The sequence below is a fragment of the Erpetoichthys calabaricus genome, chromosome 5 (assembly GCF_900747795.2).
Source record: "Erpetoichthys calabaricus chromosome 5, fErpCal1.3, whole genome shotgun sequence".
NCBI classification, from domain to species: domain Eukaryota; kingdom Metazoa; phylum Chordata; class Cladistia; order Polypteriformes; family Polypteridae; genus Erpetoichthys; species Erpetoichthys calabaricus.
Window position 1 is genome coordinate 2,683,039 of NC_041398.2, and position 25,879 is coordinate 2,708,917.

General features: G+C 40.8%; 1 protein-coding gene across 4 annotated transcripts in view; it reads left to right on the plus strand.

Moving 5' to 3' along the window:
• The window catches only part of LOC114652514 (tripartite motif-containing protein 16-like), a 171,251-nt gene that overhangs the window by 69,956 nt on the left and 75,416 nt on the right, over positions 1-25,879 (plus strand). The window contains exons 2-6 of one of the 4 annotated variants that reach the window (XM_051927932.1): positions 801-896; positions 2,260-2,493; positions 3,507-3,666; positions 4,418-4,483; positions 8,092-10,796. The exons of 1 other annotated variant lie outside the window; for it this stretch is intronic. In XM_051927932.1, coding sequence (XP_051783892.1) covers positions 801-896; positions 2,260-2,493; positions 3,507-3,666; positions 4,418-4,483; positions 8,092-8,633 — 1,098 coding nt within the window. In that variant the 3' untranslated portion in view covers positions 8,634-10,796. Of the gene's footprint in view, positions 1-800; positions 897-2,259; positions 2,494-3,506; positions 3,667-4,417; positions 4,484-8,091; positions 10,797-25,879 lie in introns of those variants that run through there. 2 more of the 4 variants (XM_051927931.1, XM_051927933.1) reach the window with 2 other exon arrangements.

A 25,879-nucleotide genomic window follows, 5' to 3' on the forward strand; every position in this document is an offset into this window, starting at 1 on the left:
GCTCCAGTGTTGCTCACACAGTCCTTGAGTCTCCCAAACTGCGCTCTGCCTGACAGATACTCCATCATCAGGACACCACAGGCTCACCCACCTGCAGATCTCTAAGCTGAACCCTTAACAGGGATGGCTGGATAGTCTTGAAGGCTCTGGAGAAACCAAATAACATAAACTTAATAAACATTTTATTTAAAAATCAAATTCTCAGTCATCTAAAAAAAACACATGAGGTAAGCAACATAAAAAATATTATTTTTGAGTTTTAGAATTCTTTTAAATTGCCTTCTTCCTGAATTCAACAGAATCGTTTGTGTATTTCGTGTATCTTACTTGACCCCCAGAAAATGACAACGGCAAACAACGTCCTCACATGTCCGACTCAGGACATCAAATGTCCTTGTAGAACCTATAATTACTGACATGACGTGTTTAAGTCCTCCTGGCCTTTCACCAGTTTCTTTACTTACACACTCCAGTTTGTTTTTTATTATTTTTGGTGTTGTGTGAACTTCACATTTCCCAGTTTGTCGATGTGATGTCTTCTAAATGTCAAGAACTAACTCACACACCAGTATGCCTTTGATGCACTCTTCAAGCCCAAACTCAGTCTTGTGTCAATTAAATTAAACCTTTCTTTTAATCTTTTATTGTCCTTCCTGTTTGTTAAATCAAATCTAAGTTGTGTCATGAAATGTCAAACAAATGTTTTGTGAAAATATCAGGACTCAGAAAGAGAAGAAGAAATCACAAAGTGAACGTGAATTCTGATCTGACCACACGTGTCCTCTTGTGTGTCCACACAGAAACAGCTGGGGGCGACACTGAGTGACATCAAGAGGGGACTTGAGGAGAGAGAGAAGACACTGAAGGAGATGAGGAGGGCGATGGAGGAGATGAAGGTGAGTGGAAAAGGAAGATAACAGTTCATATCAAAGAGAGGAGAAATAAATGAGAACTTGAAGAGCAGCAGAGCTTCACTGGTGATGATGAGTAGGGACACGAGAAGGGAGAGTTAGAGAAGATGTTGTGTGGTGTCCTTCATGGCCTTTCACTGTTGACAGAATCCCAGGTGTTATTCAGTGGAGATTCAGAGAGCATCACCATAAAGTCCTCTGATATTCCATCAGCTGCTTAAAGGGGACTTAACTCTACTAACAAAATCTCACACTGAAGGCACAACTTTCCTTAATGGTTTAATTTTTTTTTTATTATTTCAATAAAATAGAGTTACATATGATCAATTTCAACTTATACATCAAATGACTTTCAAAGTCAAACTAAAAAATAATAATAAAAAAACAAGATGTCCAGATGTACAAAGTTCTAAAAACAGCAGAACACCTCCAGCTTTGGGGTTGATGATCCTGGACAGCAGGCACCTTTTACCTCACATTTACTTCACACGCAGAATCACACCCCCCCCAAACCCCCCACTGATGTGTCATCATACAAGTATGAGTCATAGTTACAGTAGCAACTTCATTAGTTATAATGTAAAGTTCATAAAGAAAGTAAAAATACATCAAACACGGAAATAAAGACACAACTCTGAACTTTACAATGAAAAAGAGATGGCAGAGGGAAAAATCAGCAATAAGATCATTAAATTAAATGAAATCTGAAGCCCCTTGACCAACACCTAGATCCTCTTGTTTAATATTTCCATCTCACAGGTCTGACATGGTGATGTCTGACAACTTAAACTAGAACACAATAAATATACACAAGTCTCTCATCCAGAAATACTTTTATTTTCACACAATTACCTTCTAACACACAAGTTTACTCTGCTATACAAATACATTTTCTTCCTCTTCCTCTTTTTCATTCTTGGTGTGTGTTGTCCTACTCCACTCCTAACCTCAGGCTGAGCAGGAGATGCCCTTCTTAAAGGCAGACTTTTATAAAAACTCGCAGGTCAAATGGAGTCCTCACAAGACAGTAGAGGTGTCCCCCAGCAGCTCCTGCCAATGGCTCTCAGGATCCTTCGCAAGAAAGCCTTTTATGACTGAGTATCTCATAAAGTCCTGCAGTTTCATTCATAGGAGAACAGCAGAGTGATGATATTATTCCGCATAATAGAGGGAGCATTTTGTCTGGGTTGCGGTCTGCAACTGACCTTCCTTCTACAAATAAAGTACCACCAATCACTCCAGCCAATTGAAACTGTCCTTCACAGCATCAAAATAGCAATGAATGTGTCTTGTGATTCGTAATTCTTATTGGGTGACTCAATTAAAAATTTTTGCCCTATCCAATCAGATCTCTATGAAAAAAGAGGTGAAAAAAAATGAGAAGAGCTTCACTGCTCTCATACGGTGCATTGAGGAAGCCCACAGGAAACTGACTGAGAGGGTCAGAGAACAAGAAAAGAGAGAAACGGAGAAGGCTGAAGGAGTAATGGAGCAACTGGAGAAGGAGATGGAGGTGCTAAAGAGGAGAGAAGCTGAGCTGAAGGAGCTTTCAGAGACCAAGGACCATCTCCACTTCCTACAGGTGAGAGCAACGCTTCACAGGGAGTCTGATCAGACTGGGGTGTTTGGGTCTTGAGAAAATTTAGAGTGAAATTTAAAAGATCTGAGGAGTTTGTACAACATGACAAGAACAGGCCATTCAGCCCAACACAGATTGTCTTTTCATATTTCCTTAACATTTCAAATATTCTGTATACAAATATCTCAAAGTTGGTAACTTTATGTACCTGACAGACAGATGAATCTACAGCTGTCTATATGAAAATGAATTTTTCTGAAATATTAAAGATAACATCTAATAAAGGATGGTGCCAACTCTTCTACCAGGCAACCTTCTGATGTCTCCATCCTTAAACTGATGAGATTCAAATCCTGCAGCATTTCCTCACAGCTCAGACCCCACAGTCCAGTCTCATCTCTCATTCTTCTCGTGTGCTCTTATCTCACACTCCACACAATAGTTCTGATGTCAACTTTGTTTTGCAGATGTTAGGGAGATTCTCATTTTGATTTACACTTCACACATGGCAGTCACTTCATGGAAGCTAAGCTTCCTCTTAGCTTTCTCTACTTTGTGTAGTTGAAGATGGTGATGAAGGCACAAAGGCCCTCCAAGATTTCCTTCCTCACACTTCTGAGCTGCAGACCTTCAATTGTATAATCATACTGAAGAGCTTTCTCCCTACATGTGTTAGTCTTTACATTTCATTTAATTAAGTTTGTCTCAGAACCATAAAAAGCCCAATGCCTTGTTGTGTATTCTGGACCCACCAGACCCCTCAATCCCTTCATCTTGACTCGCCTCTCATGGAGTCCTGTGTGAGAAGCTCATTAATAGTTAAGGTCGATAATCTCTGATGCTCCACTACACTCCACCAAATATTCTCTCATAAATAACCAACAAGTCAATGACCAGCGTTCTCACCATCTAAACCCACACTGATCCTTTATTCAGAAGAGCCCCTTCTTATCAGCATTACTTATTTTTTTAATGTCTCCTTTTTGTATCTCATCCCCTCTTCTCTCCTGATGCAGACTTTCTCATCTTGCTGTGTCCTTCCTGCTGATGGAGACTCACTGAGCTTCACTGTCACCACTGATTTCTCATCTGAGGACCTGAGAAAGGAGCTGTCAGGTCTGACAAATAGTCTGGAGAAGATCAGCCAGTGGGTCATCATGACAAGGACTTCATCAGGTACAGCGTCTGGTGACATTGTGTTTGTTTTTCTTCATTTTATTTACATTTTATTTTTTTTCACTTAACTTTGGAATTCTTTTCATTTCCTTTGCTTTGCTCAACTTAAGATTAATGAACAGAAATGTGTTTTAAAATGGCTAAGCCGGCTCAGTGCACAAATGAATTGTTTATTTGAGAATAGAGAAGACGTTAATGGACTGAAATTGAGCTCAGCGTCAGTGCTTTATAATATCAGAACATCTGAATCTGCTCCTGCTATCTTCGGTGTCCATTACATTCTGCTGAATGGAGTCCACGTTAAAAGTTCATGTTCATCCATTTTCAGCTGTGCTCCCCCTGGGCTCTCGTGTTTTATATGCTTGCTGTTGTTTGCTCAGAAGTCATGTCTCCCACCGACATTTAAAAGGAGTTTACAGACAATAAGCACTTTATTTGATATATTGTGATGAAGAAGAGAAGCAAATTGGAGGTCTACATCAGAACTCTGACTACTTGAGGACCACCTGAACATTTCACTGTGCAGAAAGTGAAAGGGTCTCAAAACTCTCTGAGTCTCTCTCGCTGTATATTTATTATTAATATGAATATTCAAATCTACATTTGGCCTAATTTACTAGCCCTTGTATATTTTATAAATGTTTTATTTTAAATCCTCTGCATTTGTAATATGTGTTTAAGAACTAAACTAAGATCCCACAATGCCATCTTCACAGTTTCCATTCTTCTTCTCTTCTCTTTTTATTTTCAGCTCATGAAGCTCCAGTTTTCGCCCTCCAGCCTCCTGAACCTCAGAGCAAAGATGACTTTTTAAAATGTGAGTTTGTGCTTTGACTGAATGGATCATCACAATTAAAATCATTTAAGTTATAATAGAGCAGGACAGGCTTAGGATATGAAAGTGTTGTGTGACTGAGGGGCTGAGAGTGATGGGGGTCCTGTGACTGGTGCATTATGGGATAGAGAGACTCAGGCAGTGAATCACCAAATCTGTCTGTTGTACCCGAGTCTTGATGTGTCCAGAAATGTCCAAAATGGAAAAAATAAAATAAAATCCACGTCATGAGGTGCACTTATTTTTTCACACGACTGTATATACAGACACAGATAAAAGTGTCGCTTTAAAAATGAAGCACAATTGTAGGTGAAATAAGTTAAAGCTGACAAAAGTCCTCGTCATCCTCTATTCTTTACTCCACAGAGCAGACACTTTGCTTTGAGTTCTCGACTTCACAAATTTTAAACATTAAAACAAATAAAAATGGCAGAGAAAATTATTGGGGGTCCTTAGAAGTTCAAAGACCTCACTGGACTGTGGTGACGTCTCAAGCTGACTGATTCCTATAATGAGTGTCACCGGAGTCTTCAGTCACTCAGTCAAGTCCTCACTCTGCTGTGTTGTGTCATTGTGTGCCTCACACTGAACGAGGACAAGAGAAGAGGAGGAGATGAAAAAGGTCACAGCCAAGGGTGGTCAAGGTGAAGACTACAAAACCACCTCCAAAGAGCTTCATGTTCCAGTGAGCACAGCTGGTAATATTCTCAAGATGTTTGAGGGTCTGCAGGACTGTAGCCCACCTCCCTGATGAGACCACCAGAGGAAAGCTGACCTCAGATTGAACAGAAGGAGAGTTTAAATGGTGGAGAAAAAACAAAAAAAACATCAAGAGAGACTCAGGCTGACCTCCGAGATCAAAGGACAACAGCGTTAAGTCACACCATCTGTTACTGTGTCAATGACAGTGGGCTCCATGGTAGAAGACCCCACTTCTGAAGGAAACATACAGACTGGAGTTTTCTAAACTGTGTGTTAATCAGCAGCAGTGCTGGAGAAGTTCCTTTGGACTGAAGAAATGAAATGAGAGCTTCATGGTGAGTCACAGCAGCTCTGTGTCCACAGAAGACAAATGGTCATTAATGGTCTGAGGTTGAAGTGCTGAATCCATGAAGGTTACAATGAGATGAAGAGATCATCAAGGTGTTTGGCAGTGAATGTCACAAAGGTGAAACCACCAAGAATTGGGGAAAACAAGACATTGGAATGTTGTGAAGTGTCTGCTATGAGCCCTGAACTGAATCCAAGTCAACATCCATGGAAAGAGCTGAAGATCACAGCTGGGAGGAAAAGGCGATCAGACATCAAGATGAGTGGGCAGTGAGAGGAGTAGAAGTCTCATCCAGAGCCACAGGAAGGGCTTGAAAGCAGTTGTTACCTCCAAATAATGAGCGACAAAACATGATGTGAGGGTCTGAATCACTTTGTGTGAGCCATCGGAATTTGATTTATTGTTTCAAATAATCTGTGAAGAGTCTGCTGTGTGAAATAAGAATGGCGGGTGACAGTCACTGGGGTCAGTTTACACTTATTTGACCGAAAAGTGGGATTTGTGTTTAAAAAGTGGAAGAGGACCAAAACTACTGGGGGAATGTCAGTGATAGAATCAGTAGAGAGATAGACGTGAATGGTGCTATATAATATAGAGATATTAAAGGCACTATATACTGTAAGAATTGGGAAAGAAATGATGTGATAAATGGATAGAGCAATGAGAGACAGAATATGACACATAAATATGAAAGGCACTATATAAGAGAAAGATGAGAAGTACACTAAAATAATAAATAATAGGAAAGACATTATAACACTGAGAGAGAAAATGACAAATAGGAAAAGGAGTTAAAGATAAATACAGTAGACAGACGTGAAAGGTGCTATATAATAGATAAAGGAGGAATGCAGTGTGGTGTGGTGATGAAGACTTTGGACTTCAAACTCTGAGGTTTTGGGTTCAAATCCCACTACTGACACCACTGTGTGACCTGAGCAAGTCACTTCACCTGCCTGGGCTACAATTGGACAAAGAAAAGAAAAGGAAACAATGGAATCTCAGATGATGGGCATCATCTTGGATAAGAATGACAGTCAAATAATAATATTCTTAAATCTATCTTAAAGACAGACCTCAGTATGTGCGTCTTGGGAACTGCACGTCTGACATTGTGGTCAGCAACACAGGAGCGCCACAGGGGACTGTACTTTCTCCGGTCCTGTTCAGCCTATATACATCGGACTTACAATACAACTCGGAGTCCTGCCACGTGCAAAAGTTTGCTGATGACACTGCTATCGCAGGCTGCATCAGGAATGGGCTGGAGGATGAGTATAGGGACCTAATCAATGACTTTGTTAAATGGTGGGACTCAAACCACCTACAACTGAACACCAGCAAAATCAAAGAGTTGGTGGTGGATTTTAGGAGGCCCAGGCCCCTCATAGACCCCGTGATCATCAAAGGTGACTGTGTGCAGATGGTGCAGACCTATAAATATCTGGGAGTGCAGCTGGATGATAAATTAGACTGGACTGCCAATACTGATGCACTGTGCAAGAAAAGACAGAGACGAGTATACTTCCTTAGAAGGCTGGCGTCCTTCAACATCTGCAATAAGATGCTGCAGATGTTCTATCAGACAGTTGTGGCGAGCGCCCTCTTCTATGCGGTGGTGTGCTGGGGAGGCAGCATTAAGAGGAAAGACGCCTCACGCCTGGACAAACTGGTGAGGAAGGCAGGCTCTATTGTTGGCATGGAGCTGGACCGTTTAACATCTGTGGCAGAGCGAAGGGCGCTCAGCAGGCTCCTATCAATTATGGAGAATCCACTGCATCCACTAAATAGTATCATCTCCAGACAGAGGAGCAGCTTCAGCGACAGACTACTGTCACTGTCCTGCTCCACTGACAGACTGAGGAGATCATTCCTCCCCCAAACTATGCGACTCTTCAATTCCACCCAGGGGTGTAAACGTTAACATTTAACATTATACAAAGTTATTCTCTGTTTTTCACCTGTATTATTATCATTCTTTAATTTAATATTATTTATTGTATCAGTATGCTGCTGCTGGAGAATGTGAATTTCCCATTGGGATTAATAAAGTATCTATCTATCTATCTATCTATCTATCTATCTATCTATCTATCTATCTATCTATCTATCTATCTATCTATCTATCTATCTATCTATCTATCTATCTATCTATCTATCTATCTATCTATCTAATAAGAGATGACAGGAAACACAATATAGAAAGAGAGAGAGAAACAATGACAGATGGGAAAGGCACAGAGAAATACATACAGGAGGTAAACGTGAAAGGCACTATATAATAATTATCTATCTATCTATCTATGTTGATAAAATAGCATATTCTGATTTATAACTTCTGTCATCATTTTCTAATTTCATTTTTAATTCCCACAGATTCTGTCCAATCAGATAAGCTCTTTGCTATCGATGGTGCACATTTGAGTATTCTTAGCGCAGCTCCTGATTGGTTATTGTTAATTGTCTGTGTTGTGCTCCGCCTCCAGTCCCGTTACACACTCCCATATTTCCTCACTCATTTTCTTTTCTCTTCTTTCAGACTTCTGTCCCCTCACACTGGACATCAACACGGCACACAGAGACCTCCAACTGTCTGAAGGGAACAAGAAGGTGACACGTGAGAGGACATGGTCTGGATATCCTGATCATCCTGAGAGATTTGATTGCTATGTCCAAGTTTTGAGCAGAGAGGCTCTGACTGGGACTCGCTGTTACTGGGAGGTGGAGTGCAGTGGACACTTCATCAAGATTGGAGTCACATATAAAGGACTGAGCAGGAAAGGAGTGGGCTGGGAGTGCCGCCTTGGATACAACGACAAGTCCTGGAGTCTGCAGTGTTGTAATTCCCAGTACTCTGTGTGTCACAATAACCAGCAGGCTGAAATCAGTGCCCCCTACTGCCCCAGAATAGGTGTGTATCTGGACTGGCCTGCTGGCTCCCTGTCATTTTATAGCGTCTCACACACAATGACCCTCTTGCACAGGTTCAACACCTCCTTCACTGAGCCCCTCTATCCAGGGATTTGTCTTTGTCCTAACTCCAATGTAACCATCAGCCATCTGACACCATGTGACCACTGACCAGTACCCTCCAGTACCCTCCCACAAGTGCAGGTCCTCTTTGTGTTTGTAGTTTGGGGTCAATATGAATTTTACACGATAGGTGGGGGTTGCACCTCTGTGAGTGAATTTTGAAATAAGAATGCAGGGTGAGTCAGGGTCTCCATTATTATTGGGTCTGAGTAGCCAATCAGGTGTGTGTGCCATAGTGAGGTGCGGAGACACCTCAGACCTACAAATACCAGTCTGACCAGCAGGGTTGATTCACAGCCATATGTCCTTCAGGCTGACACCCAAACAACTACTGTGTCCTCTGAGTGTCACCGAATGTCACCTGTTAAGTCAGTCTGTATAGCGCCTTTCAGTAGTGCTGCTCCAGCAGGATGACATGCCTGTCTCAATATCTAGAGCCACATTCCAGTGACTATTTAGGAGCACAGAGTGACAGAAGTGACTGGAGTGCTGGCCTCTAAAGAGACATTGTCTGCCCCTCTATTAGTTACTCAGGTGGTCTGTCACCTCTGAATGAATTCACTGTGGGTGTCTAAAGACAAGGAGTCACCACTCAGTCACATGTTGGCCATACTGATGGAGTTTGGTGTTTTACTGGGTCACTTGGTGTCACGTTAGACATTAAACTGTACCTTCTCCTTGTTGTTCCCACTGTCACCCAACCTCAAGGAGATGAGTCAGCTGACTGACTTCACCTTCACTGTCGGTGTTCAAAGTGACAATCATATGTGACACTTGGGGACACTTTTATCTTTCCACTGACACACACATTCCTAGGATTAATTTACAATTCTCTCAGGATCCCTCAAGGAGCGTCATGTCACCTGACATCAGTCTGTGTGAAGAAGCCAATGAAGGCCAAACCCCCCCCCTCCGTGAATTACAGGACACACCAGCAGATGCTGAGTACGACTTCTAAATCTGTCATCTTCATGGAGTATGAGGGGTTAAAAGGAAGAGGAGAAAGTGAATAAAGAGTAAGGGGTGAGGATGATAGAGAAGAGAGTCAGGGGGATAAAGGGTTAGATGAGTGACCTGAGCCAGAGTGAGTCACACGAGTGTGTCACTTGTGTGTTTGTGAGTTTTGCTCCTCCCTCCTGATTTTCTCCTCTTTGACTTGTCACATGCTGATGGCCGTCCTGTGATCACAGATTGTATTCCTTGTTGATCAAATCTGTATCTCGATGTGTGACTGACGTCTGATTCTTTAAGCACTCGCTCATCAGACAGGTTGTCACCCAATGAGCTTTTCACTGCTGACCTAAGCCCTACTGCCCTCTTCTCTCTCCTGTCACCTCGGCCATTGCTTCAGTCCCCACCGTGTGACCTCATAAAGCCACTGGTCTGTCTGGTCACTCAGGTCCTCATTGCAGCTGGACACTGGCAGTCGTTCAAAGTCTACAGGCTGACAGCCATGTTGTCCTGTCATCCGGATGTTTGTGTTGGTTGAGGGTCATCTCCTGCTGACCTTGGGGGCTTTTAGAGCTCAGGATTAATGAACAGACCATCATAAAAATGGAAATGTCAGTCAGCAGTGTGGGCAGGTGGGCACATTCAGGGCAAAATGTCATTTCAAAGTCGATGAGCACACTTGACACATCACCAGTCACTGATAATCGACTCCACATCAGCTCCTGTGGCCCTCATCGTGTGCTGTGAACTCAGACGCTGGTCCTGTGACTTGCACCTTAGTGACATTCCTGTGACTTTCAGGGCTGTGACATCAGCTGATTCTTCTGGAGCCAAACTGCGCCCTCTTGTGGCCACTCTACATATTAAACATACGAGAAGCTAGGATGTGAAGTGTTTGGTGAGATCTTAAAAAAATATTCAGAATATTGACATCACCTTGAAGGACAGTTTGGTTTTATAAGAATTAATTATGTAAAAGAATATTTAACTTAATCTTTAATTAATCCTTTGTTAATTATGATTAGATGTTACATTCACAGAAGTCGATGGCCTGTTAATGCTTCAGTTTGTAAAAATTTGAATTCCTTATTAATTTAAAAAGATCAAAAAAAAAAACATAAGGACAATTGTTATTTGTCAGATCTGTTCATTTCGTAACTTTTGATTTGTAAATTCCTCTGATCATATCTCAGGTTTTCTAAATTCTGTTGATAGTTGGACTTCTTGTTTATGATTAATCCTCTTTAATAAAAGGACAAGTGTCTGTGTGTATGTTTGTGTATCTGTCCAGTAACTTTGTCTCTGTCTTTCCAACAGATTGTGACTCACAAACATTAGCTCTACTTTTATGACTCCCATACAAATCAATATCATCCATTTGCAGAGCTGCAGCACACAGATGTCTCCACTGATATAGGCCAGCAGTTTTATGACAGAATGTGTGTTAGTGTGAGTGTGACTAGTGGGCACCACACTGGCCTGTAAACCTCCCTGCTGGCACACAACTGCTGGTCCAGACCTGCGACAGTTTCTTGTGCTTTGGCTCTACAAATAGAATGGCATATAGAATAGAGATATGCATTTAATTTGTCATTCCAACAGATGGCGCATCACAAATACTTGTAGTAATGCACTGTACTAGTACAAGCCATCTGTTGGAACGACAATTGCAATGTATTTTATTACTACATGCATTTCAAAATATATTCCAGCAGATGGTGCACTTCAAACATTAACACTGACATCTACATTGATTACTTAGAATTCATACCATCTTAGACATGTAGTTTCATGATTAAAATGAAAAGTTAAAAAAAAACATCCACAGCAATGAAGCTAATTATTAAGGCAGATGAGCGTTGCTCCCCATTCTGAGTGTTTGTGTGATTTAATGTAATACCTCAACCTTGCCATGCAAAAAATAGACAAGCCGTAATTCTGTAGATCTGGAAATATCTAATGTTGTGTTCCTAACTGAAGTGTCGACGAAACTCCTCCAGTATATTTAATTTTCTTTTATATTATTGGACGAAGTATGCGGCAAATTAAACCGTATAAACAAAGAGATAAAAGACACTAAAGTCCAACCTCACGTAATCCTTAAAACTGCCTATTCCAAAAATGCCAGGGTGTTTGTGGTCGCATTGTCAGGTGCAGCTCTCAGGTAGACATCTTCTTTGTCTTCTTCTCTCAGCTGCTCCTGTTAGGGGTCACCACAGCGGATCATTTTCATCCATTTCTTCCTGTCCTTGTCATCTTGCTCTGTCACCTCCATCACCTGCATGTCCTCTCTCACCACATCCATAAACCTCCTCTAAGGCCTTTCCTCTTCTCCTCTTGCCTGGCAGCTCTATCCTTAGCATCCTTCTCCCAGTATACCCAGCATGTCTCCTCTGTACATGTCCAAACCAACACAATCTCACCTCTCTGCCTTTGCCTCTCAACCATCCCACCTGAGCTGACCCTCTGATGTCCTCATTTCTAATCCTCTCCATCCTCATGTCACCCAATGCAAATCTTACCATCTTTAACTCTGCCACCTCCAGCTCTGTCTCTTGCTTTCTGGTCAGTGCCACTGTCTCCTGCCCGTATAACATAGCTGGTCTCACTACCGTCCTGTAGACCTTCCCTTTCACTCTTGCTGATACCTGATCTAAATCAGGGGTGTCCAACTCTGACCCCAGAGGGCCGCAGTAGCTGCAGGTTTTCCTTCCTGACACTTTCTTAATCATTAACCAATTTCTGCTGTTAATTGACTTCTTTTCCATTCCCTTCCCTTTGTTAATTGAAGAATCCTCTGAATTGCTTCTTTTTTTCCTTAAATGACAACCAAATAAAAATGAGATGTGAAGTGAACCAACGATTGACGAGCCAGGGGGTATCAACATGACCAGTTGGGGTATCAAACTCCCACCAGTTTCTTAATTAGAAGCCGATTGTTGTTGTTAATTGAACTCGTTATTTAATTCCATGGCTGTGCTCTCGTTTGACCACAGCAGAAAGCACATCAGCGTCACCGAGACCTTCATCTTTCTTTATTTTCTGATACTGTATGACAGCAAAGGTTATCTGGTCATGTGTCGGGTCATTTTGTATTTCATTACTGTTTGGTTGCTAACAGATAAGGGGTCTGAGTCTTAAATAGCAAGTCAAATAAAATGAAGGGCAAAAAAGTTAATTAGCAGCAAAAATGGGTCATTAATTAAGAAAATGGTTAGAATGAAAACCTGCGGCCCTCCAGGATTGACGTTGGACCCCCCTGATCTAAATTAAACAAGGAAACAGTCAAGTCTCCATGTGCCTTGTGTGTTCTTGAAAATGGTGATGGTAAGCAGGTGTGTGTGTGTAATGAAGAGTTACCGTTCAGGAGAAGCCATCTATCTACCCAAAGAGCACAATATTGTACCTTGTTTAACAAAGGCAAAAAATAAAAAATAAATAAATATCAAAAGATAAAATGACGATGCAAGTGTCTAACTGTACTTACCTTATTACCTTAGTTTATCCCACCGGACTCCCTTTCACTCGTCTACAGGATATCCAGCGTGAGGTATTCTCAGTTTTATGTCTAAACCCAAAGTGTTAAGTTCTTCATCTGACCGGTGCTGTAGACTCCTTGAGGTGAGGTTTGCTTCAGCCATACACCTCGATACACACACAGCCAAGGGACTGGCAAAGCAGGGAATGGGATTAACAGTTGGATCCGCAATCTTGGATTCTGCCTCACGTGTGATGAAGGGTGTGAGGCAGAGCGTCGGTGATGTGGCACTTAATTCTAGGGAGGCAACAGTGCAACACGTCCTAACAACACAGTCAAGAAGGACAAAGCTACAAAATGGCAACAGGCCACACTTACAATTTAGCAATAAAAACAGTTTATTAATCGTCAATTCATTATTAACACCAAATGCTCATGTATTAATAATATCTAATGTACAAGGCCTACAAGAACTCAAAGTAAAGATGCAGAAAAAATATTTAAAGCAAAACAAAATGTCAAGAACGTTCACATTGTAACAGGCCTGGCTCATCTTTGACTAACTCTGCTGGCTATCAGATGAAACTCAGAAAGCAAGCTGATGAAATGTCAGCTAACAGGACCACCGCAGAACAATCCCACCACTCAGGTGAGTCCTTCTGAATGAAGACAGACCAGGGAGGGCAGCTGGCTTTGTTCACGTCTTACAAGTCTGTCCTTCTCAGAGTGCCATCCACTTTGTGCTCCAGTCCCAAACTCCAAATGTGCTACGGGGTGCAGTGGGGTTGCCGATCTGGAAGTGGCACTCTATACAGGGCTGATGAATGGTGCCATAAAAATCAACAAAAGTCATTGATCACAAATGTCACATTATGTGTTTGTGTGATCTTTGTGGTGACATTACAGTTTCAGAACATGCTAACTGATCAATGACAGACTTATTCAGTGCATGGTCACAGATTTGAAATCAAAAACACATGAACTCTGAAGTCTGCATGTCACGGCTGTCCTCAACAGTCCACTCAGGAGTGACTGACAGGTCTTTCCACCAATCAGCTTTCTTCTTTTGTTTTCAGTTGATACCTCCCTTTTCTGTGCTGTCCTTTCTGATTTTGTCCTCGTCACCTCTGCCACTGAGTGTATTTCATCAATGTCACCTCTTCATTTTGTGGTTTTCACTTTTTATATTTTTCTGCCCTCTTGCATTTCATGGCCAATGTACCCTTTTTAGATAAGTCCTTGTAAGAGTCAAGCTATACTCACACATTAGAGATCAATGAAATGAAATGTAAAAAGAGTGTGGCCAAAAAATGAAACATAAACTTACAAAATACAAAATGTCAAGCAGAGTGAACCAACTCCGAGTAGTGAGGTGGTCAAATGTGACCTTCAGTGGTGGGGGTACAGAAGGGGCCACTTTTCTGTCAAGTAAATGAAGCTGAAGCTTTGTGTAGCTGACACTCTCTCAAAGCAGAGCTTTCTAATCGTCCATCCTGCTGTTGGAGTTTATTGAGCTCCTGTGGCCTCCACCTTGTAGTCTCGACGTGAAGAAACGTTGTCTTGGGTATCGATATGAAGAAGGTGCTGAACTCAAACTGAAACCTGAACCAACACATTCGGTGTATAGAGCGTCCTTCACACACCACCCCAGGATATACTGACATCTTGTTATATTTTTAGGCTAATTTATCAAATGAACAGCTGGGTCAGCAGAGATCCCTGTGTGTTTCTGCTTTGTCTTCCCTTTTTCTCTTATATGTCAGACAATAAAATCAGTTCATTTCATTTTTATTGTTTTCTGCTTTCATTATGGTGTCCCATTTCTCATAACACTATTATTATTTTAAATAATATTCCACCTACACATTAATTGATATTCTTCACAGCGGTGGTCCCCCATGCTAACCCTAGCATGCTGTTGTGACTCCATCTTCAGGTCCTTAACATTTCTCTTTGAACCCTGAATGTTTCATTTTATTTGTATTTCAATCTTCTTAAATTCCCACTTTTGGACTCACCCTTGACACACAGCTGATGAATGTGTTTGGTTTGTAAAGACTCTTATCATTTATAAATGATAACCTAAATTAGTGTAAAAGTCTTATAAAGCCCCTCTACATTGGTCTGTCATGTGACGGCTCTCTTTTTAGTCTCCTGTCCTCCTCGACTGTCCCTCCCCAGTATCTGATTGGACAGCATTGGCTGTCAGCTGACGTCACTAAATGACTTCTTCATTATCAGGGTTAAGAACGGCTGTCTGCACTCAGCTCAGGCGTCAGCCATCAGATGACATCCCAGAGATGGTACAAGTTCATTGCTACTCAGATAAGGCCCCATCTCCGAAGCTTCGAAACAAAAATATTCCCCTCATTTTCAGTGGCATCGCCTGGTAGTTGGCACTGCACTGTGGATTCGATTTGACTTCTCCATTTTTTCATTATTACATTGAACTCTTTCAGTTGTGATTTGTGGTTGAAGTTGTTATCACCACACAGTACTGTTGATACCTCATTCTGTTGTCTGCTGTTTGTATTGTTCACCATCTTATGTCACAGCACTGGTGCAGAGATGATCAGTCCCTGTATGGCTGACATAATGGCAGTACAATTTCTGAGTCCTTCATGAAATCTTACATGTTGCTGATGACAGCTGATACAGGAGGACCACTTTCAACATTCAGAACAGCTAAGAGGCTTACCACAAGTAAACCAGTCATTTATGAATATGAAGGCCACTGCTGTCTGAAAACCGGTAATCACATTCAGGAGAACAATGAGGTTTTTTCTTGCACCTATAAGTTGTTGAAGAAGATTCTTGCTGTTTGTGAAATATGTGTTGTATTCCAGTGTTAATTCACATGTGGCTCTGAGGTTACCTTACATCTACGATCTGCTTGCCACTTTCAGTGTTTTCTCCACTATTTTTATGTACTTATTAACTACTTTAAACGGGAGTCCTTCACCTCATTCGGAAGATTTTTCTTAATTTTTTTGATTGAGGAGCCAATGGAAAGATCATTTGTTATTTCTGGGACAGGCTTTACTCCAATATGACTTTGTGTGTGTCTCAGAAAACTTTTTTTAGAAGAGTATCCTTTACCACATTCAGAACAGGTGTATGGCTTCTCTCCAGTGTGGATCATTCTGTGGCACCTAAGTGTGGTTTGACGTGGGAATCGTTTGCCACATTCTGGACAGCAGTAGGGTTTTTCTCCAGAGTGAATTCTCATGTGGTCTTTAAGAGTCCCGCGGTCTGCGAAAAGCCTGCCACAGTCAGAACAGCTGTGTTTCTTACCAGAGTGAATTATTCTATGTTTGTGAAGAGAACTGTTATATGAGAACCGCATTCCACATTCAGTACAACTGTAAGGCTTCTCTCCAGTATGACTTCTCCTATGATTATTAAGAGAATTGACACGTGAGAATCGTTTGCCACATTCCAAGCATTGGTGAGGTTTTTCTCCGGTGTGAAGTCTGATGTGACTCTGTAGGGTGCTTTGTTGTGAGAACTGCTTATCACAATCAGGACAATGATAAGGTTTCTCTCCAGTATGAGTTCTGATGTGGCATTGAAGTGTGTATAAATCTATGAATCGTTTCCCACATTCAGAACAGCAATGAGATTTTTCTACAGTATGGATTTTGGTGTGTCTATAAAGACTATTCTGGTTTGTATAACATTTGCCACATTCAGAACATACATACTGCTTTTTCTCTCCGGTATGAATTTGCATGTGTCTTTGAAAACTGTGTTTGTCAGAAAATTTTTTGCCACACTCTGGACAGCAGTTAGGTTTTTCTCCTGTGTGGATTCTGCTGTGCCTCTGAAGATGGCTTCTCGTTGAGAAATGCTTACCACATTGATGGCAACAATATGTTTTTGCTCCTTGGTGAATCTTCATATGCTTATTAAGATCACTTTTTTGTGTGAATTGTTTGCCACACTCCAAACAACATTTTTTTCCAGTGTGAATTTGGTTTTCTTTCTCTGTTTGTTGTCGATCAGTTTTGATGTCTTCTGTCTGTGTTACTCCAGTAGCAGGGAGAGAACTACACTGCAAAAAGGCTGCTGTCAGGTTCTCTGATCCTCTTGCTGATTTCTTCATACATTTCTCTTCGTATTCAACAGAGGGCTGACCAAAAGAAGGTGGAGAGAAGCTGCCATTCTTCTGTATATCTGAAATAACACAATCATTTTAATTGTTATTGTAATTATTTTCCTGACACCTTTATCCAAGGTGACTTAAAACATTTCAGACACAATTGGTTAAATTTCTCTTGTTTGTCCAACTGGAGCACAGGCAGGTCACGTGACTTGCTTGAGGTCACATGGTGTCAATAGCTGAATTTCAACCTGCAACTTCAGAGTTTGATGTCCAAATTCCTAAACACTACCTGCCTTTTAAAATAAATGAAACAGTACAAGCAAAGTGGTGGCACACTGGTGGGAGTTTCTTCATCACACTGAAGTGCCATTTATGGTCTGGCCACTCTGTGTGTGGTATTTACATGTTATGGTGCTGTCTGTTCAATTTCTCCACCTCTCTCTCATATGCACAAGATACGCATGATCTGATCAACCACTCAAAAATCAAAATCAGCCAATTTTCACTACAAATGACTTCACCATGCGGTGGGTTGGCACCCTGCCCGGGATTGGTTCCTGCCTTGTGCCCTGTGTTGGCTGGGATTGGCTCCAGCAGACCCCCGTGACCCTGTGTTCAGATTCAGTGGGTTGGAAAATGGATGGATGGATGACTTCACCAATGATCAGAAAATTAGCTGATCTTAACATCTGATATTGCATGCTAAAAACTGACTGAACTGTTTAATTATAATGGCAGATTATTCATACAGGCATCTGTCATAAGACAGGTTGCAGTAAGCTGGCCTAGGACTATGTCTTCATTTAGCATGTGCCCATTAGACACATGAAGGCTGACTTTTTCTTCTTTGGGGCACCTCTTGATACATACACAAAAAAGAAATGGTTGGCCGATGTGCGTAATATAAGATGAAATACTTAGATGATGTTTCATAAGTAAGAGGGAGGGAGAAAAATTATTATTAAAAAGCCAATTGAAACAGAAGAACTTTGCTCTTCTGCATTGCAAAGTGGAACCCATGTACTCATCTGTGACTGAACAAAGACTGATTGATTGAACTATTCCTGTCTTCCTTGTGGGTTACTTCTACAGAAGACAAAGTATCAACATTACCAAAATACAGAAACACATCCTCACCAGTCTAAAAATGTTATTGCCTTCCCATAAGAGATAACAAATTTGCAGTTTGTAATATATGTGCAAAAAGAAGTCAGTGATGGAGGATTCTCTGCTAACACTTCCAACAATACAAACCTTATTCAGTATCTGAGAAGTCAACAGAAAAGGGACTGGTGTGAAGAACGAGCTGTTCAAAGGCTGAGGCGACCATCAAGCTTAGTCTAGCTCAGTCGCCTACTCTCACTCGGCCTCCAATAATGGCGGCACTTAGAAAACTCAACCTTATAATACTGACAGCAAGAACGCCAAAGACTTACTGTGACAGCAAAAACAGTGGAATTCGTAAGCCTGGACAACCAGACACTTTCAGTTCTGGAAGATGTCACCTTCTAGATCATTTAGATCCACGATTCCATCTGCCAGTGAGTGTTTGTTGACTGATTTATTTGTTTAATTCATTAACCAGGCATTAGATGTTTTGACAAAAATCCCTTTTATTAGCCTTTCAGTGAATGTGTAGGTAGATGGGTGGAAAGGGATACAGAGTGTTTACCGTGCTGGTACATAAATATAAATCGTTATCAAGTGGACGTCAATTAGTTAGAAATTGTAATCAGCCCTCTTATTGCTTGTTGGGTAGAATGGTAGGAGCCTAGTTTTTAGACCTAAATAAAATAATACTAATCATGCGTAATAAGCATTGAGTATGAAAAGTCACTATACAGTTACAAATTCAGTAACAGATATTATTATCATAATGATTTTTGCCCCAAATTAAACAATGGTACAAAGACACGTATTTCACAGATGATTGCAAATCTCAAACACAAACTGTTTAGTGCCGGTGTCTCGACCACACAGACGCACTCGGAGCGAAAGACGACAGCCGAAAGATCCAAATAAACTTCCCACCAACACAACTGCAGAATGCATGAAGAAATTGTCAACAAAGATATAAACGATATTTGAGTCAGCAGCATCCAAGGTGAGTCTTTATCTCTGTGAACCTCAAACCACAAGAGATGCTGGGCCACTGGCTTTCTGGAGGACCAATAAAAGTCGTCGTCCTACCTGTGCCCTCCTTATACAAGTGGGGACAGCGAGTGTCTGTTCAGTATGGCAGCACACGTTGTTGTTAACAGGAGGACCAGACTGTCCTCAGAACATGCAGAGATGCTTATATTCGTAGATAAGAACCTGAAGCGTTCACCAAGACTGTCTCGTTTTTTTCTTGTCGGAGTAGACGGCTACAAATATCTAATTGAACATTTTATTTGATTAGAAATGTGGAGTATGATTAAAACAGGCCTTTTGTTTTGTTGAGCTTGTTTTTGTTCCATTATGTGTGCATTATGGGTAAATGTTCTTTGTGTATTCTTTATGCAGTAGCACTTTATTATGGAAGGTGAAGTTTATGCATGGCTAAAAATACATTTATCATTTTGAAAGAAAAAAAGGTATTATAATTATTATTGATATCAGCAGATCCTAATGAAATGGAATGGGTGATCAATATCAGCTCTAAAGACTCTGATCAGAGCCTCCCTACCCAATCATGTGTGTGAATTTTGGTTTTCTCTTTCTTAATTGTAATAAATGTGATGATACTTACATCCTCTAGAACCTAATCTGGCCTAAATAATAAACATACAAATATATCCGCTTGTGTTAGGGGGGCACAGTGTTTAGCACAGCTGCTTTATTGTTCATGTGTCCTGGGGTCAAATCCTGCCCACAGTTGTTCTACATGGGGGCTCTGAATGGCATTTCTGGTTATTCTGGTTCTTCCCCTCATCCCCAAAAACATGCAGGTGAAGTGGAGTGGTGACTCCAAATTGACCTGATGTGACTGTGGGAGATGGAGGGGCCAAAAATCATCGCTAAGTGAAGATTTCACACCACTGCCAACTTGTCCAGGCCATGCTGCCCCAGCAAGTTCAGGCAGAGAGCAGAACACAAGATGCTGAAAGAAGATCCTGAGACCCCCTGAATGTCACCATGGCTCATACAGGTAGCTCTTGTCACTCCTAACGTCAAAGTGCACGAGATTACCATTAGGAAGATAGGAAGATGAGGCACATATTAGGTGGGCACTGGCTTGAACAAATTCACACTTATTTAGTGCACAGGGCTGAGGATTTTAGTCTTAGTTCTTTCTTTCTATGGACATTTCTGCCTTAACTGACACACATTTAAGAAATATACATGTCTTTAACAAAATATGACTTTTGATATTCTCATTGAATGTAATGCGCTGTTGGCCTAACATACGTCACAGCTTCAGTCAAAGCTTCATGATGTTCAAGTCATGTGCTCAACACTTTAGATTTTACCTTATTCACCCAAGTTTTTCTAAATATCATTTATCAGGTAACCTATTGTTTGTTATCATGCACCTGAGCAGGTGGTCTTTATCCAAGTTCAATTAACTGTATTCTCCACTCTCATTTCAATCTTCTAAAAACATTAAAGCACTCGCAGTTAGAATTTATAAATGCTCTCTTTCTTTAATATTTAATCACATTACTCACTTATTCCAACACTCCCAGGTGACTCTTCTTCTTCTCTCCCATTTCCCTGTGTGATTTTCTCTTCAGACTCTGATTTCAGCTCTACAGAATTCTCCTGTGTAGCCAGTTGTCCCATATTAGTGGACCGGGGCTGTAAACTGGATGGAGATTCTTCACAGGTCTCTTGCTTGATAATATCCTCAGTTTCATGCTTTTGAAGTTCAAGACCAACAGAGAAATCATTCAAATCCTCAGCTTTAACGGCAGCAGTCACCCCCTTGCACTCCTCCTCCTCTTTAAAAACTGAAATTCTTTCTTCGTGATCCTCCAGCTTCACACACACATCTGGTGGTGTGAGCCGCTCACAGTCTTCTTCTTTAATGTTCGCCGTTTTTTCATCCACGCCATCTTCTTTGGCAGAGGCCATGCTCTGTGGTAAACTCTTCTCTATTTTTAAGTGTCTGCCCTTCTCAGATTCACGTGAGATGGGAAAGCCCTGTGAAAATAAAAGTGCAGAATTAACTTCATAAAGTCAGTAAAAATAATGAGCACACTTCAGGGTCACAGTGTCCTCCCTAAGGTTTGGTTCAAAGACACATTTCTCTTGATTTCTTCCCCTGCCTTACAGTTTAAAATTACAAATCAAACAATTCAGATGTGATCAAAGTGCACTGCAGACCTTCATTAAAGGGGATTTGCATACATTTCAGTCCCACCATGTAGATATGACAACACTTTATCTACACGGCACCATCATGTTTGGACACAGCAATGGCAGGTCTATTAAAGCCGTCATATTTAGGGCTTTGTTGGATATCCTCGCTGGACTTGAACTGTGCATCGGGAGCTTCATTCTGTTAAGTTGTTATATTCTATATCTTATATATGTGCTCCTATTTGTGGGATTATGGGACTGCATCCCGACTGGGAGTAGGACATTCGGGGTTTGAGGAGAGTGGGTTTGTAGGAGGTTACTTATGACAGGTGTGTTTTATGGGAGAGAAGAATAAAAAATGTGTGACTAACATCAAAGCACTTTGAGCTACATTTTTTGTATGAAAATGTGCTATATAAATAAATATTGTTGTTATTGTTATTAAAGTTTAACATTCGTAGTAGAGGATGGCAGGTAATTATAGAATCCTGCCTGCTTTTGACAAGAGAAAGGCATACGAGAGCTGGAAAAATGAAGATTTAATATGGACACGGGTTACTGAGCTTAGAAATAAAAAACACGCACTTGGGGTTGGACTGTCGCTTACCGGGACAGCATTGTGACGTCAATTTGAGCAGAAGACCTGAACAAAGATGAAGGTGTGACTATTCTGATAGAAAGGCTTGATGTTATGTTTAAAGGAGAAAAAGGATCGTAACTATGAGGCATTTTAATATTTGACAGAGTTAAAAGGGCAAGTCCATAGTGGATTATGTCATCAATTTGGAGCAGAGATACTCCTGATGGGTAATTCCACATCAAATCATCACACTTTTGGACCTCATTGTCACAGATTTTAACAAAAGCAAATTTTATGGAGATGTTCATGACATTATAAGGTAGCTTTAGTAATAAACTGGCCAATTTTACAATATATTTATTTACTATTCAAATTTTAACATTATAATCATTCATAACAAGGTCATTTTTTCATTTTCAGGATAGCATAATATTTTCCAAAATACAGAGCTGAAAAAGAGCTTTAAAAGAATATGAGAACCATTTCTGCGCAACTTATCTTTATAGAGAAATAGCCAGTCCTAATCCAGCACAGTGTTCAAACTTTGTGATCTTATATCTCCTTATTATTGTTGATCCAAGACACGTGCGATTTCAGTTCCATGGGTCACTCAGATGACCAAATCAGCAGGCCAATTCTCATTAAAATCTGTGACGATGAGGTCCATAAGTGTGATGATGTGACATGGAGTGACCTGCATGTGTAGATATAACATGGCTGTCCTGATGCTGTGTGAGCTTTTAAGCTGCTGGACACGACGTGTTTAGATACAAACCTAAGGCAGCTGGCATTAACAGCAGGGATGGCACTTACTTTTGCTTCAATTAAATTGGCTAATTAGAATTTTTGGAGAAAAGTCAAGTCTGGTAACAATGGGCATTACTGTCACACATGAAACTGCGTATTTCACAAGTCAGAGACAACACAACAGGTGGAGTTTGCAACGCAGGCAGAAGAAGTCACCATTGCAAGGCAATAATCTGTTAGACAAATATGGTAGGAGATCAAAATGCATTATCATCAGAGCACTGGGCTAAAGACTGCACAAAAATAAATAAACAGGTGATAACAACAGAGGAGACTGGAAAATACAGAGGACTGTGAAGAATGAAACATGATGTTTTAACACTGCAAAGACAATTACACAGTTTGTAACTGACCACAATTTAGCAGACCCCTGGAGATTTCTAACCCAAACTCAAGAACATATTCCTTCTACTCACCAGTGCATCATTGCTACTCAGGAATTGATTATTTCTTTATAGATAACAACTTCTTGCCTATGTTTTAATCGTGTAAGTACAACACTATTGTTATTTCTGACCCCTTGATTTTGGAGCTAAAATGACTATGCCCCACATACTCTTCTCGCAGATGGCATCTTAATTCACTTTTATCAGCAGATGATAACTGCACAGAATTTTTATCCAAGCAAATCAATTTTTTTAGAGACAAATACGCTTTCAGAGGTTTCTGCAGGAACACTCTGGGAAAACCTGAGGGCCTTCTTAAGATGACAGATTATCTCATCACCAGGTGTCCAAGTGAGACACTTCATATGAAAAGGCAGGCTCTGTATTCAGAACTCAAACTCTTAACAAGTAAAGAAACTGAACAATTCATTTTTAAATCAAGAAATGAAACATGATGTCATTTACAAAGGAATCAAACTCTGACACATTTAGTGTTTTGGTTGAATCTTTAGGATTAGCGGTAATTGATTCTGCTGGCACACTCACAGTCTATGGAGAGAAATGCTTAGACAACGACATTAGTCAGCCTGACCAGAATGAAGTCAAAAAGCTGAGGAACTCAAACATTTCAAGCAGCAGAGCTTTCATATTTGGAGGTGGCACCACACAGCGAGACCCCCAGATTGAGACCTGAGTGCAGCAGGTGACACCTCAGCAGCACACTGAACAGTCACAGGTTTGTTATGGTGGCTGGAGTGATTAACGTCAAATCCATGATGGATGTTCACTAAAACATCCCTAAAAAGGACACCAACACTTTTAGGTTTGTCATGAAGGCCGTGATCACTTCGACTGTGTGACTGGAGTTTGTACACAGCAAGAAATCTACACGGAGAATCTTCCAAACACAGTCACTCTGCCAAAGCTGCTCTGATGCTCCATCACACACACTGCCTTTCACACCACAACCCAAGGCCATCTGATAAGCTGAAGCTCTCCAACTGGGGGGTCTTCCTGTCCTGCTGAGAGTCACTTGACAAACCGGTTTGAAGCAGTTCAACCAAATCGGCCATCAAATTCCTCAGTTAGTCCTAAAGACGGTGTGGGGGTGGGGGGGTCTTTAAACATGAACGCTTCTCACCAATGAAATACTAATATCACATTGCTGTGTCTCATTTACAAATAAAGACATACAAAATATTTATCAACTTAAATACAAAAGTTCACAGCACAACAACATTCGAGTCGAGAAGACGAGAATAAAAAAATAAAAAAATAAAAAGGTGCTTCAACAGTCCCCGCTATCTGTAATTAATCTAATTATGATATTGTCTGGCGTATTTTAGCAGACTGTAGCGACCTCCGCACCAGGCTCGAAAAAGACGAAGTAAAAAAAAAAAAACAGACAGACAAACGTAGTAAAGTCTCTGAAAAGTTTAACTTGAACAGTCAAGAAAAGAAACGCGAGCTCGAAAACCCCAAAGCACAACCTTCTAAGCACACCAACACCCCCAAAATTACCGCATCAATCTTCCGTGCTGTACTCCACCCTCCCTCAATCGGACCGAACACTCACACACACAAAAAGAAAGGGCTTCAGCCTGGCTGGGATGCTGCTACACATTCATATAAACTGAGAACAGACTTTCTCCGAGAACACAATTCTTCATTGGAAGTAACGTCATTGGGGTGTAAAGAATTGGTTCACTTTGAAGTCCCTGCCACTTGGATTAACGCTTCTTCACATATTCCTCATAATTGTATTGCTTCTCAAACACACTTTACTTAAAGAAAACAATTTTCAAAAGACCCTTCTACTTCATAGTAATGTGGCTATTTAATCTACTCTCATTTTAAAATAACTTCTGTACATACATTTTCATATTTCAAACTAATTTCCAAAGCCCTGCACTCGCAGTAAATGCCGTCTGTCGGTTTGCCCCCTTATTTGTGAACACTGTGGTCCATTCTCAGCCCCCCATGACTGACCCCCTGCTCACCACTTTAAACAATGAGGACAGACAGTTGAGCTCCAGCCCATAATAGTCGAGTCGCGGCTCTGCAGCTTTCACATTTTAATGGCTTCATTTGGTTGGATGCAAACAACCCTGATGGGCTCACCACTACCCTGATTTGAGTCCTGTTCTTCATTTAACACGGCCATCTCTAGTAAGCTAAAGAATAAAAGTGTACAGAGAAATACTGAAAGTAGTTGTAAAAGATAAAAGACATTAAATAAAACAATACCGTTTCAAATATCACAAAAATGTACCGGTAATGCCATACCAGCTGTAGATTTTATTGTATCCCTCCAGCAGCACTAGCTTGTGTAATGTTTGCATTTTTATTTCTCATTTAGAGAAAAGCCAAGCAAAATGACCCCTTTTATTGGCTAACTAAAAAGATTACAATATGCAAGCTTTCGAGGCAACTCCGGCCCCTTCTTCAGGCGAGATGTAGGACCTGAGTTGCCTCGAAAGCTTGCATATTGTAATCTTTTTAGTTAGCCAATAAAAGGGGTCATTTTGCTTGACTTTTCTTTACATGCATAATGTCTAACACGGTACAACACTCTAGTATTTCTCATTTAATAAATCAAAGTCCCTCCGTTACGGTGAAACCGCACGAGCATCTTTCCTGATAAGAAAACACCAAAAATGAAATCATTTAAATTATTTCCAATAGATCTCAGTATGAGACAAA